Source organism: Dipteris shenzhenensis, chromosome 16 (assembly GCF_047967505.1).
Source record: "Dipteris shenzhenensis isolate YYH24624 ecotype China chromosome 16, Dip_SZ_1.0, whole genome shotgun sequence".
Taxonomy (NCBI): domain Eukaryota; kingdom Viridiplantae; phylum Streptophyta; class Polypodiopsida; order Gleicheniales; family Dipteridaceae; genus Dipteris; species Dipteris shenzhenensis.
In genome coordinates this window covers 5,075,559-5,088,876 of record NC_141611.1, presented here as the reverse complement: position 1 = coordinate 5,088,876, position 13,318 = coordinate 5,075,559, and the positions used below count along the sequence as shown (strand labels likewise).

Below are 13,318 nucleotides of genomic sequence, written 5' to 3'. Positions count from 1 at the left end.
ACCAATGCCGAGTCGATGTAGATGCCGCAACAATAAATCACTCCCAAGAGCCTTCGTGAAGATGTCTGCGCAATTATCCTCTGTGGGACAATACTCCAGCTCTATGACTCCATCCTCGATGAGCTCTCGTACGTAGTGATACTGGATCTCTATGTGCTTTGTACGAGCATGGAACACAGGATTCTTTGCAATGGCCATGCAACTCTGATTGTCGCATTTCAGAACCGTCGCATCTTCGATTGGAACTCCTATGTCTTGCAGGATCCTCCTTAGCCAAACTGCTTCACAAGCAGCAATGCATGCTGCCTTGTACTCAGCTTCCGTCGAAGATAGTGCCACTGTTGGTTGCTTCTTGCTAATCCAAGAGAACACTCCTGAACCAAGTGAGAAACAATATCCAGAAACTGACTTTCTAGAATCACAATCTCCCGCCCAATCTGAGTCACAGTAACCCGCCAAGGTCTTCCCTGCTCTGTAGGTAATGCCATACTCCAGTGTACCTTTCACGTACTTTAGCACACGCATCCCTGCTTTCCAATGGTTCTCTCGAGGTTGATTTGAGAACCTACTAAGTACACCAACTGCAAAGCTGATATCAGGTCTAGTGTTGCACAGAAAAATGAGACTCCCCACAAGTTTCCTATACTCCTTGATGTCGACAAGTGGTGATGCATCCTCCACTGAGAGCTTACCATTCACCTCCATGGGAGAGACCACGTCCTTACACTCGGTCATATCGAATGCCTTCAAGATCTCGCGAGCATATCTCTGCTGAGAGATGAAAATCCTGCCAGGTTTTTGCCAAACCTCAATGCCGAGGCAAAAGTGCATGAGCCCCAAATCTGTCATCTCAAACTCGGAACTCAACGACTCCCTCAACTTTTGCAGCATCTTCTCATGATCTCCTGTGATGATCAAGTCATCCACGTAAAGGACTATTACCACATACTTGCCATCCTGCTTACAAACATACAGGTTAGCATCAGAAGCACTTTTTGAGAAACCAATAGATATGAGAAAGCTATCAATCCGTTGGTACCATGCCCTTGGGGCCTGTTTCAGCCCGTACAATGCCTTCTTTAGTTTGCAAACCTTGTTCTCTGAATTGGGCACCTCAAATCCTGGTGGCTGGAACACATATACCTCCTCCTTGAGATGTCCATTCAAGAACGCAGATTTCACGTCCATTTGAAACACCGGCCACTGCTTATGAGCAGCCAAGGCAAGTACCACCCGAATAGTTGTCATCCTTGCTGTAGGAGCAAAGGAATCCTCAAAATCAAAGCCTTCAACTTGAGAGTATCCTTGTGCAACAAGCCTAGCCTTGTACTTTTCCAAAGATCCATCAGATTTGTACTTGGCCTTCCATACCCATTTGGTACCAATGATCTTCCTTTTTTCTGGACGATCAACCAAGTCCCAAGTCTGATTCTTCATGATGCTGTCATACTCCTCTTGCATGGCAGCTTTCCAATTTGGATCCGCCATTGCCTCATCCAAATTCGTAGGCTCTTGAACTTTCATAATCTCAGCCATCAAGGCCATATTGACTATGTGTTCAGAAGCCCTTTTCTGCTCCTCTATCCTCTTTGATCGTCGAAGTCCATCTGCAGATGACTCCGCCAAGTCTGGAACCGGATTCTTCTCATCAAAGAGCTGCCTTGCCCACTTTGGAAGTGGCTTACCTTGTGGAGCCAAGGCATGTTGTGGTGTTGGTGGAGTCTGTTCCTCGAAGTACTCCTCCTCATTCTGCAACTCTGCTTTAGATACGGGCACAAGGTGAGTTACTTTTACGGCTGATGATAAAGTGGAAGGGCATACCTCCTCCTCCACTGTATGTGGCTGTTCCCAAAACACCACATCACGACTGACCACGATCTTCTTTGCCTCTGGATCATATAGCCGGTACGCCTTTGACTCCTGGCTATAGCCCATGAAGATACACTTTCTGCTCTTTGGATCTAATTTCTTTCTGGTGCTATCTAGAACATGAACAAAACACTCACATCCAAATGTTCTGAAATGAGAAGCGGAAGGCTTTTTACCTGAATAAGCCTCCAAAGGTGTTTTGCCCGTCAAGGCCTTTGTGAAGCTTCGATTGAGGATGTAGACTGCTGTATTGACTGCCTCAGCCCAAAAAGACTTAGGCAATCCTTTACCTAGTGCCATGCATCGTGCCATCTCCATGGTAGTACGATTGCGACGCTCTACAACACCATTTTGTTGCGGAGTATGTGCAGTCGTGAGTTGGCGCTTAATGCCATTCTCGTGCAAGTATGTGTCGAACTCTTTTGACAGGAACTCTCCTCCTCGATCCGTGCGAAGCTTCTTTACCTTCAGCCCGCTTTCGTTTTCCACCATCTTTTGCCACTGTTTGAATTTTCCAAGAGCTTCAGCCTTATCTCGTAAAAAATACACCCACATGTATCTACTGTAGTCGTCGACAATAAGCATATAGTAGTTACATCCCCCCAAAGCTTGAGTCGGAGCTTTCCCACTGAGATCAGCATGAACCAATTCTAGAGGAGCCTTTGCCCGATAGCCGCTCTCATGTGGAAAAGCCTTCCTTTGTTGCTTGCCCATCATACAAGCTTCACAAGGTTCCTGCACCTTTGAGAGTGCAGGCAAGTGTGCAACCATCCCTGTTTTCTGCATTTCCAAAAGAATAGGATAACTAAGATGACCAAATCTTTCATGCCATACCTTACTGATGCCCACTCCTGAAGAGACTGTTAGTGCTCTGATACCATGTTAGAATCCAAGAGCATGTGCCTAGCGTGCCCCCCGCCAAGACCGCTAGCATCTCACAGAAGTATCTCACAGAAGTGCACAACCTTCATGGCCACTACGGAGGCTCTGGCATGTGTGTATGGCAGGTCCCCACCCCTGCCATAAGGCACCCTTGCCTAGCCAGCCCTCCAACCTCCACAAAAGGCAAGCTTGGGGGAATTGAAGATAGGAGGGGCAACTTGGACTATTTATGTCCCTTCATCTTCCACACACCTTTGTATGTGGGATAATTCAACCCTTTCTCCTTCTTCTTATCCCCTTTGTCCATGAGAGATTTGCACCTCCAACACCCCCCTCCAATCGATCATGGAGAGAGGTGGCCGGGGATCAGACCCGGGCTCTGATACCATGTAAGAAAATAGTACGCAACGGAAGATAACAACAAAACGCAAGTACACGATGGAAAGCTGGAGAGAATACAAAAATTCTGATATACCAAACTGCTGATACAACTGATGGTTGGCTGTCCACCCGTGCGCTCTACAGACAGAGCTTCGATGGTGATCTAGACAGATGCTGGACGGAGGACTATGAGCGTGAAGAACTGGTAATCTGATGATAGGGGGTGGCCACTTATATAGTGTAAGTGGTTGACGGTCGGCCCTGTAATAGGCAGTCGGCCTAATAGACAGTCGGCCTGGAAGACCAACCGACCCTTCAGAAAACATGCCGTCGGGCAGATGAAGGATCGCGCATAGGTCATACCGTCGGTCCTGGGGCTACCGGCAGCCCCCGGACCCTGCCGCTGGGGGCTTTGCCCCCAGACCCCCACCGGGGGCCTGCGCCCCCCGGACCCCCTGCTATCGGGGGGGCTATCGCCCCCCCGAACCCCCCCTTTGTGCAGACGGGTATCTACTCTTGGCTCCTAAGCCGTCTCATAACCATCTGGTCTACTCTAAGACCCCTTCCAGTGTCTAAACTGGGGATCCCTCCCAATATCTGATACCCATCATGGCTTCTCCTCATATGGGGGCCTTACAACATTGGGTACACAGAACATTGGTGGGTTACATGAGAGGTGGACATTTGAGCTAACTCTAACAGGAGTGGCACATTGACCCTCCCAGTATCTCAAAGCAGGACGCCTCTAGATGGCGCCTTTGATTGTGGGAGGGTAGACCCCTGAGGGAGGTCCAATGGGATCTAGTAGAGCGGTTATGGCCCTCCAGGGGCAGCCTAGCTGAGCTAGTGGATGAGGTGCCCTTCTTTTCCTACACCACACGGATTGGCAGGAGGCTTTGGTTTCTCTGGAACAGGCAGGTTTCTTTCTTTCAGCCTTTTTCGGTTTTTCCCATACTCAGCACCTTCGGGGCTGTTGTTTTGCATGAAATCTTTCAAGCATTAATAAAAGGTTCCTTTCTTTGCAAAAAAAAAATCACAAGGGAGCTAGAGCGCTCCTACTCAGAACAAGGACACCGATTGGCCCCAAACGTTGGCGCCCCTTGCGGTATTTACTTAACATTCATTTGAAGCCAAGCGGCTGATTACAAAGGTCGCTAGGAAGCTGCACCATAGGCAAACCAACACTTGCAGACTCCCCCTCTAGCCCACCCTGTAATTCCCTGCTCAACTCCAAATGGTGAAATGGCATCCAATTACTAGACAACTCTCTGTCCTCAACCAACCAAAGCATGCAACAAAGACCCCAAAAGCATCCACTGTCTGTGCCACACCTGCACTTGCACAACCAAGTGCCCAACCAGCCAAACACGGCTGAACAAGTGCAAGACAAGCCCTCAACAGCCAAACTCTGGTGCAATCAATCGACAAAGCACTTCCAAACAGGTTGCCTCAATGTATAGCCTCTCTGGCCACTACCCAACAGCATAAATCAACCTTTCTTCGCGAGGAAAGAAACCCAAACGCAATAACTAGCCAGCAACCAATCAAGGAACGGCAAAAGCAAGCCTTCTTCTACCCAGTATCCACAGAAGATAGGTCACCTAGGCTGGAAAACCCTAGATCCTGCAGAGAAAAGATGATTCTGCTCTGGCACAGCCCCAAAAGCAGCTTAGAAGAGAACACCCACGCCTAGAAAGTTACCAAAATCAACAACAACACCCAGAATCTCCCCAGAATCAAATCACAAGTTCCTACACAGTTTGGACAGCTTGGAAAGCAAATCACAACCTTCTACAACAGCCTCGACAACCTGGAAACACCTAGAACATCCTTGGAATAGGTCGCAGTCACCTGGCACAGCCTGGAAAGCCTGGAGATCAAATCACAATCTGAAGAAGACACCCTAGCTAAAATCGCAATTTGCAACGGGCTCCTGGATCAAGTGCGATTTCTTTTGGCAGGCCCTGGATGCACGGGAACTGGCCCTGGCTGATGGCGATTTCCCCTAGTAGGCTTTGGATGCTCCTGGCAGATGACGATTTGGGTTTGGCAGCACCTAGCAGCTCACAACTGATGATCTGGCTACTCTGGAACTGATTTTGGCCTTCTACCCCCAAAAATAGGGCTCTTTGCTCTTTTTGGAGTCCTGTGCTAAAATTAGCAATTTTTCATTGCGCCACTCTTTTGGCCCCTCTGTTGCACACTTTGGCCCTAGGAATTAATTGCCTAGTAACTAGGCGCACATTCACAATTCCCAACGACCCACTAGGGAATTTTAATTTCCCAAGTCCTGCCCCATGGCCGGACCCTCGCGCCCCAGAGGCTCAAGAACCCTAGATGGCTGGTTTCTGCCTTGTAAGCTGAAACTTGATTTTGCTCTAAAATATCTTGAAGATAGGGTGAGGAACAGCAAAAAAAAGAAGCTAATTTGACAAAAATGACTTGTTTTTTTGCAAAAATGTACCTTGGACAAAAGCGCCTTAGTAGAACTTGAGAAAGTTCCTCTCTCTTTGCTAGATGTTGCACTCCAAGATGCACTCTCTTTGTTCCTCGTAGGCTTTGATGCCATTTTGGAAGGGAGTATAGAGCATATGGATGCAAGAAGATCGTTGGAGAGTGGAACAGGTACACGAGTGTTTCCAAGAGAGAGAAAAGACTATCTAGACCTCAATAAGGGTTTTGAGACTCTAACATGCCAAAAAACCTAATTGGCTATAAGCTATCCTTGCTGATATTAACTAATGTTGTAAACAAAAAATCGACCATCAATAATTGGTCCAAAAATTGAACCAGAAGTGTGGAAAATCAAGCATTAACGTCCAAACAAAGCCATGCCATACTTGTTTGGCCGAAATTCAACAACAAAAACCCCTCATAATGCGTTCTCAACTACGTGTAACAATGCAAACTTGACTTAGAAAAAAAATTTTAAGCAAACAAATACAAGAAACACAATACAATGCATGAATGAGCGTAAGGAGGCACTAACAGAGTTTACTATGCCTCCTCTGAAATGGCGTGACAAAGTTATATCTGCAACAGCCTTCACATACAAGAAAAGAAGTCAGGAAGTTAGGAAACAGTCACTCATTTGCTACATCAAGTCTACAATGCCTCAAAAAGTAACCAGAAGGAAAAGCTAAATGCATGTATTTGATTTGGGCATTCCATGATAAGTCTTATATGACTAAACAAATGTTTGGTATAAAAATACCTGACCAAACTCCCATTGACAAAGAGAATCCCTTCACGATAAGAAAGTTCTTATAGAAAAAAGATTTGAATATACAAGTGTGCCCTACAATTGGTCACTAAAATTTCACACAACTTCCAATCCCTAGCTTTTTGAGCACATCAAACCATCTCATACATGAATTGAAAGTACATCTTGTGTCCAAACCATCTCACAAGAAAATTATATGGAAAGCTTATGCCTATGATATCCTCCATTTACTTTTGTCACACATTGTCGGTTCTTATAAAAGAATGAATGCAGAAACCATTGTATACAAATAGGTTATCGCATATGTATACATACATATGTACATACGGACCTCCATCATACCTATGTACCTCCATACACATACATATGTATATGTGCATACCTACAGGTCTCCATCTTACATTTAAAAAAATTTGGTGAAAGAAACTTCCTTAAGAAGAATGCACTGACCCAAGGTGGGACAGCTAGATACATACACGTACCCGCACGTCCACACACACGTATGCACAAGTGTGCATGTGCATGCACAAAGAGAGAGAGAGAGAGAGAGAGAGAGAGAGAGAGAGAAACATCTTTAGGAGGCCATATGAGCCTATGAGAGAGTAACATCTTTAGGAGGCCTTATGAGCCTATGAGACAAAGTAACATCTTTAGGAGGCCTCATGAGCCTATATCTGAGTACCAAAGAGTTGAAAGAAATAAAGAAAGATGTATTAACGTCAACGGGAGGCCTCGCGGACCTATGGGACAAAGTGCAAAGTACACCAAAAGGAACTCTCATACAAGCCTGTGCCGCAAAGAGCACGATGAGACCCTTGCTGAGTACTATGTTGAGATGAAGAGCTCAATAGCTTGAGCAAAAACAAGTACGGAACATATGCTATCTGAGGTATGCTAAGAATTGGTACTCAAAAGCCAAAACCCGACACTGTGGTGGCTTGTCTGTGAGCGATGAAAATGTCTCGAATCTATGTCCGTCTGGCTATCTCATGCTGTGTGGCGTAGGGGGCTCGATCTCTGAGCCTGCTGAGCTATGTTCAGAGTGGCCCCTCGTCTCGTCTGAGGAAAACTATGATAGGCAGAACCTCAATAGAATGTGCTCTAATCGCTCTCCGTATCGCAGGTGGACTATGTGTCACTCTCTCAGTAATCCACACTGCCCGCATATCAACAACTATCTCCTCCTCCTCCTCCCACCCATTGTGTCCTAGAGCTGACTCAAATGCATAAAAATCTGTGACACGTCGCTGGGTCCGCCTCTATATCCTATGGTCTGGTCGCCTCCTACTGCTCTCTCATCTGTCATAGCAAAGTCTCTCTCTGTCGGTGCATCTCAAGTAGATAGAACCCAATGCAGACTTGGTCATGGAAGTGGATTAGTTGGTGAGCTGAAGCCGCTCCCATCCTAATATAGGAAATGGTATCGCCCCCTGATCTCATAGTAGGCTAGGCAGGCACATAGAAAATGCTCCTCCGTCTCAATCACTCCCAGTGTGCATAGCATGTAGATCCACTGCTCCATGGGTGTACGAGCTGCTCTCCCTGTCTCAATCCTCAGCTGAGGGATTGCACACGGCATCGATTGCACAAGGCATCCCCTGGGAGTGCATAAAGCATCTCCGAGATTATTATAAACTAGCTATAGTCTAAAGTAAAGATAGACGGTCTTCATATACGTCAGTTGAAAACTAAGAGTCTTTGAGTCTAGGCTTGAGCTCTCTGATTAACACCTTCCTATCTCTATAGACAGCCCATTGTCCTTCCTTTCGAGCATACTTTACTTTAGCTACATAGCGGGTGCGTGTCAAGGCAGAGTATGATAGTCTCTTTACTGCAGTCAAGGTGATAGTAGCGATGGCTGGGACCTTTTGCTGTTTCATATTGGCCTGATCTGCAAAATCCCCTAGCTGTTTTTAAACCCTGAGCTGAGCTAGGGGATCTACCTCAAACTCAAGGTGGGGAAAGTGAGGAGTGAGCTGAAGGGAACTCGGACGGGACATTGAGACTATAGGGTGGGATGTTATAGCAATGGTAGTAAGGGATACCATCTCTTTGATCCATGCAAGCAGAGAATCTTTGAGAGCACATATGCTTTTTTGACAAAGAATTCACCTCAGCCATTTGCCGAATTCAGTAGACAAATAAGTAACGCAGACGATATGTTTGAAGGTCTACTACCATTGGGCACGGTTATAGGACTGCAGCAGTTAAGTAGTCACATGTCAAGTCCTCGAGTATCAACAGTGACCAAGTGTATGACCGGAGCAGTCAAGCTGTCAACAGTGACCGAGTAACCATGGAGCAGTCCTTGAAGTGTCAAAGAGTAAATAAGTGTACCACTGGAGCACTTATCAAAGGGTGCCCAAGTGTACCACTGGAGCACTCAAGCAGCCACATGACAAGTCCTTGACATCTCAACAATGACCAAAGTGGCCAGCATCACATGTCGACCGCATGCCACCATAACCAAATGGCAACTAGAGCAATCAAGAGTCAAATGTCCACAGTGATCACATGGGGATCTAAGAGGTGGTGCACATGGAGAAGTTCAAACAGGGATATCATTTCACGGGGTCAAACGAGCCGCGCAACGAGGTGCAGATGGAGTAGTTAAGTCACAGACTAGGATAAGGCTGACGAGTCCAACGTCACTGAAGCCATCAAGAGACAAAGCAGTGGAATGGCTAAGGGGGACAACCAATAGGAAGCAGGAGCGGGGATTCCCGTCTAAAAGGAGTTGATGAAGGTCAGGGTGAAGAGGAGGTGAGGAGGATTGGGGAGGAGCATTCGATCATTGAGCATGAGTGGAGATAGAGGCTGGAGTCACAAGCTCACTTGGTGTATCTTCCATTTGGTGAATTTTTCATTTTTCCCTTATGCACTATGCTCCCTCCCACCTCTCGTCGCTACTCTAACATTTCTTCATTCCGCATCTCCCTCCCTCCATCTTCTTTCACCTAGTAGAAAGCACATACCTAAGGTATGTGGCTTACGTTTTGCCTCATACACGTTGAGGGTTGGCTTTTGTGATTTTGTTCCGTTTTGCTTGTTCACATCACCCTCCGAGGGGATTCTTGCACTTCTCCAAACTCATTCCGCACTTGCTCCATCATTGGCACCACAGTCCACTCCATTCTCGTGCTGCGCTTGCATCATCACCAGTACCACAATCACTTGCACGATCACCGTGCTCCGTCATTTACAATGAAGTAGCTAGTAGTTTCGCAACAACACCCATAGTTGCAAGTGTCACATACTCCTTGCACCTAGCACCAGTGGCCTTAGGCCTCCAGTAACACCTCTAGTTACTGCAATCAACAAAGTCGCACCAGCCACTTTCAACCCGATACTCGTATCTCCTGCCCTTGTGAAGGCATCGAGCCACTTACGCCTCTTACTATTTTTCCTCCACTACTTCCTAATCCCCCTTTTCTTCAAGCTCCTCCACCCAAGCCCCATATTTATATCCTCAGCCCTAACTATGCAACGTACCAACCACCTACTTTTGGAAGTGGATATACACCATACTACCAACGCAGTAGATTGGTTTTCGAGAGGTTGGGGAGGAGTAGGTAGAGGGACCAACCTTCAAAGATTCATCATGTGCTAGAGATGTGGAGTATGGCCACTCACAACCGTTCGGGGGACCCTCTTGTACACAATGCAACACAAATGGCCACTACAGCAAAGACTACCTCAATGGTAGGGTGAAACTAGCATCTCAAGTCAATATGGTTGACATAGTAGTGGTGGGGGAAGGAGACAACCCCCATCTAATTGGGGCAGTGATGGGAGCTGACAAGACAAACAAAAGGTGACAATTGTGCTAACAACTCAGTATCCGCCAAAGTGACCAACCTATGCCTTAAGGTACCAAGGCAATGGTTAAGAGTGTTACCAAAGATCCTCAATAAAGTTCTAAGGACAAAGGAAGCACACCTTAGTTTCCTTCCAAAAATTCAAAACAGTATCATTTGCAACTGAGGTGAGAACGCTAGGACAGAGCATGGACAAGGAAGAACAAGCACGACCATCAACTCTCCCCACAAGATGCACATTCAACAAAGAGAAGGAGATGCCAGTGAGATATAGTACTACCCAAGATAGGAAAAGTGGGTGATAGAAAGCACACTGCAAGAGACCACGATTGGAAATTCGGATTCACTCCTTAACCTCAAGTGAGTTTGGACCCTTGGACAGAAGCTTGGAGGATTAGGTCATAAAAGTCCACTAACCAGCCCTACTCCTTGATGAAAGGTCTAATGGAATTTAGGCCGAACGTCACCCTACGACAACTTTGTCTATTGTCTCCACAGACTAAGCACTAGACTAATGTACAGCAGCTCGTTTTTTGTCTTCTCTTCTTCATTTTTGAGCTTCCATTGCTTGCCCTAGCCTACTGTAGTATCAGAGCAGGTTGGGGATCCATTCCCTCAACCATTGGCAGCTTGTTCATGCTGTTTGGCAGCCCCTGGACCTCTCATTCTTGTTGGTTTACTGGTTTGCTATACACCCGTGAGAATTTCTGACCTCACCAAGCACTTCCGTCGCAGAAAGTTTGCTTTTTGTGTGTGAAGATTGCGTTTCGGAGCGCCTACTGCGAAGAAGGTGCATTTTCAGACCATTTCAACCTGGCTGGGACCTATTCAGGTTCACACATGTGGATTTTCTGCTGCTGTATGGATTCCGCACAACTGTACAGAACTGTACGGTCATTTTCGACTGCATTTATTACATTGTACGGCCTGTGAGAAACTGTGCACCTGCACTTATTGCCTGTTGAAGCCGGACCTGTAGTCAACGTAATTAATGCTATACGGACTCCGTACATACCATTTATGACTGTACGGACCTGTCCTGAAGCTGTACGAACATTCTACACCCACATTTATTGCCGTACGGACAGGTTTCAGGCAGATTCGGTACATTTATTACCTTCAAAACTTGCCTTGAAGCTCGTGCTAGCGTTTCGAAGATGTTACTTGCTGTCTCGTGCTGCATGCCGGAGTTTAAAGACATTTGGAGCTTGCTGCAGTGATCTGGAGGTCCCTCAAGCGCATTCCTCTTCATTTGGCTTCCCCTTGCCTCGGACTGCGAGTTTCCCTCCATTGTATCAATCTCCTCTCATTTCCAAGTGTGGGTTCTTTCCAATTTATGCAAAAAAGTCCTTTCTTTGCTTCATTTGCATTTTGGAAAGGCCTCGTGTTGACTTGGAAACTCTCGTGTTGCCTTTTGGAAAAATTTTGCAACAGATACACCTTGAGACAGCAGCGTCTTTTGCAGTGAAAAGCTTTGAAGCTTAAGAAGAATTTTGCCACTTCATTTTGAGAGGTACCTTCCTCTCATTTGCCTTGCCAATTGGTGCATTTGCCTTGAATTTCAGCACCATGACAGGCATGTTATTGCCTTGGGTGAGAATGAGAGTGGCCTGAAAATTACACACATTAATACAGACAGGGAAGGTGAATATGTGTCTAAGGAATTTGCTGTTTTTTGGCCTCACGTGGCATACATCATCAATGCAATGTGACTTTCACTGCTCAGTAGAATCCTGTGGCTGAGAGAAAGAATAGATCAGTCATGGATATGGCGAGGTGCATGTTCAAAGGCAATGACACGTCCCAGCACTCCTGAAACCCCTGATCTGCAAAACAACCACACACAACATCAGAACTGAGCAGGCTGCTCACCACCCAACCGTGACATCTACGGGATGTGATCCCGAATCAGTAGACGTCCCCTCCGAGCCACGAGCTGAGCTACTGGCACGAACTCCCAATCAGATCCAAACCAGCCTGGTGTCCCATACCACCAGGTGGCGCTGTGAAGCCCTGGATCTGCCACTGGGCCTTGGGCTACGCTAAGATGCAGGCCCGCGTCCGCGACACAATCCAGGATCAGACCTAGCACCTGGGAACGCGACTTGCTCCCAACTGCACACTGAGAACTGAACCCCCTGGGCCTCTTTTATAGACTCGGGCCCCGGCGCCAAAAATAGCGAATACCTATAAATAGTTCGTACCCTTGCCACTCAACCCGAGAATCAAGCCTGCCTAGCTCTAAGCCTCCCCAGGCTAACCTGAGCTAGTTCTGTGTACCTAGTACACGTCAGATACCAATCCGTGCACATGACATACTCCCCCTCCTCTAAGAACTCACTCCTGAGTTCGCTAAGAAATCTGGAAATGTTCTTTGGAGGTTTTGTAATGTCTCCCATGTTGTATGCTCTTAAGGTTTGGAGACACTACTTGTATGGTTCAAAGTTCCTTGTATTGACTGATCATCAGTCAATTAAGTATGTGTGTGATGGATCAGAATTGAGAGGAAGGAAAGCTAGATGGGCAGAATTAATGCAGGATTTTGATTTCAAAATACGTTATCGTAAGGGTTCGTTGAATAGTGTGGCGGATGCCTTAAGTCGAGTTAAGTTTGTAAATGCTTTGTCATTTACGGAAATATCCTCAGACCTATTTCAATCCTTGAGAGGGCTATACGCAACTGATAGCCATTTCAGTTCTTATTGGCAGAAAGTCCAGGATGGGAGCTCCACGGTTGACCAGGACTCAGGGATTCTGCCACCTAGGATACAGGCGGCGGGAGGTCAGTGGATGATTAGGAATGGCTTGTTGTTCTGGAATGAAAAGATTTGTGTGCCTGATGTTCTGGACCTTAAATCCAAGATTCTCTGGGAGTGTCATGATGCTCCTAGTGCGGGACATCCAGGTATACATAGGACTCTGTCTCTTGTGAAGCATACCTTTTATTGGCCTAAGATGCGTGCATTTATAGAGAACTATGTAGTAGGTTGCCGGGTTTGTCAGGTTACTAAGGCTGAACGCCTTAGAAGCGCGGGCTTATTACAGCCTTTACAGATTCCAGGTAATAAATGGGAAAGTATTTCCATGGATTTTATTACTGGTTTGCCTCGAACGCGCAAGGGTCATGACTTCATAATTGACCGTT

General features: G+C 46.5%; 1 protein-coding gene across 4 annotated transcripts in view; it reads right to left on the bottom strand.

Annotated features, from left to right (window-relative positions):
- The window catches only part of LOC147892445 (transglycosylase), a 141,060-nt gene that overhangs the window by 37,302 nt on the left and 90,440 nt on the right, over window positions 1-13,318 (bottom strand). For all 4 annotated transcript variants that reach the window (XM_087387759.1, XM_087387760.1, XM_087387757.1 and 1 more), the window contains one exon: window positions 6,122-6,175. In XM_087387759.1, the coding sequence (XP_087243885.1) occupies window positions 6,122-6,175 (54 nt within the window). The remainder of the gene's footprint in view (window positions 1-6,121; window positions 6,176-13,318) is intronic.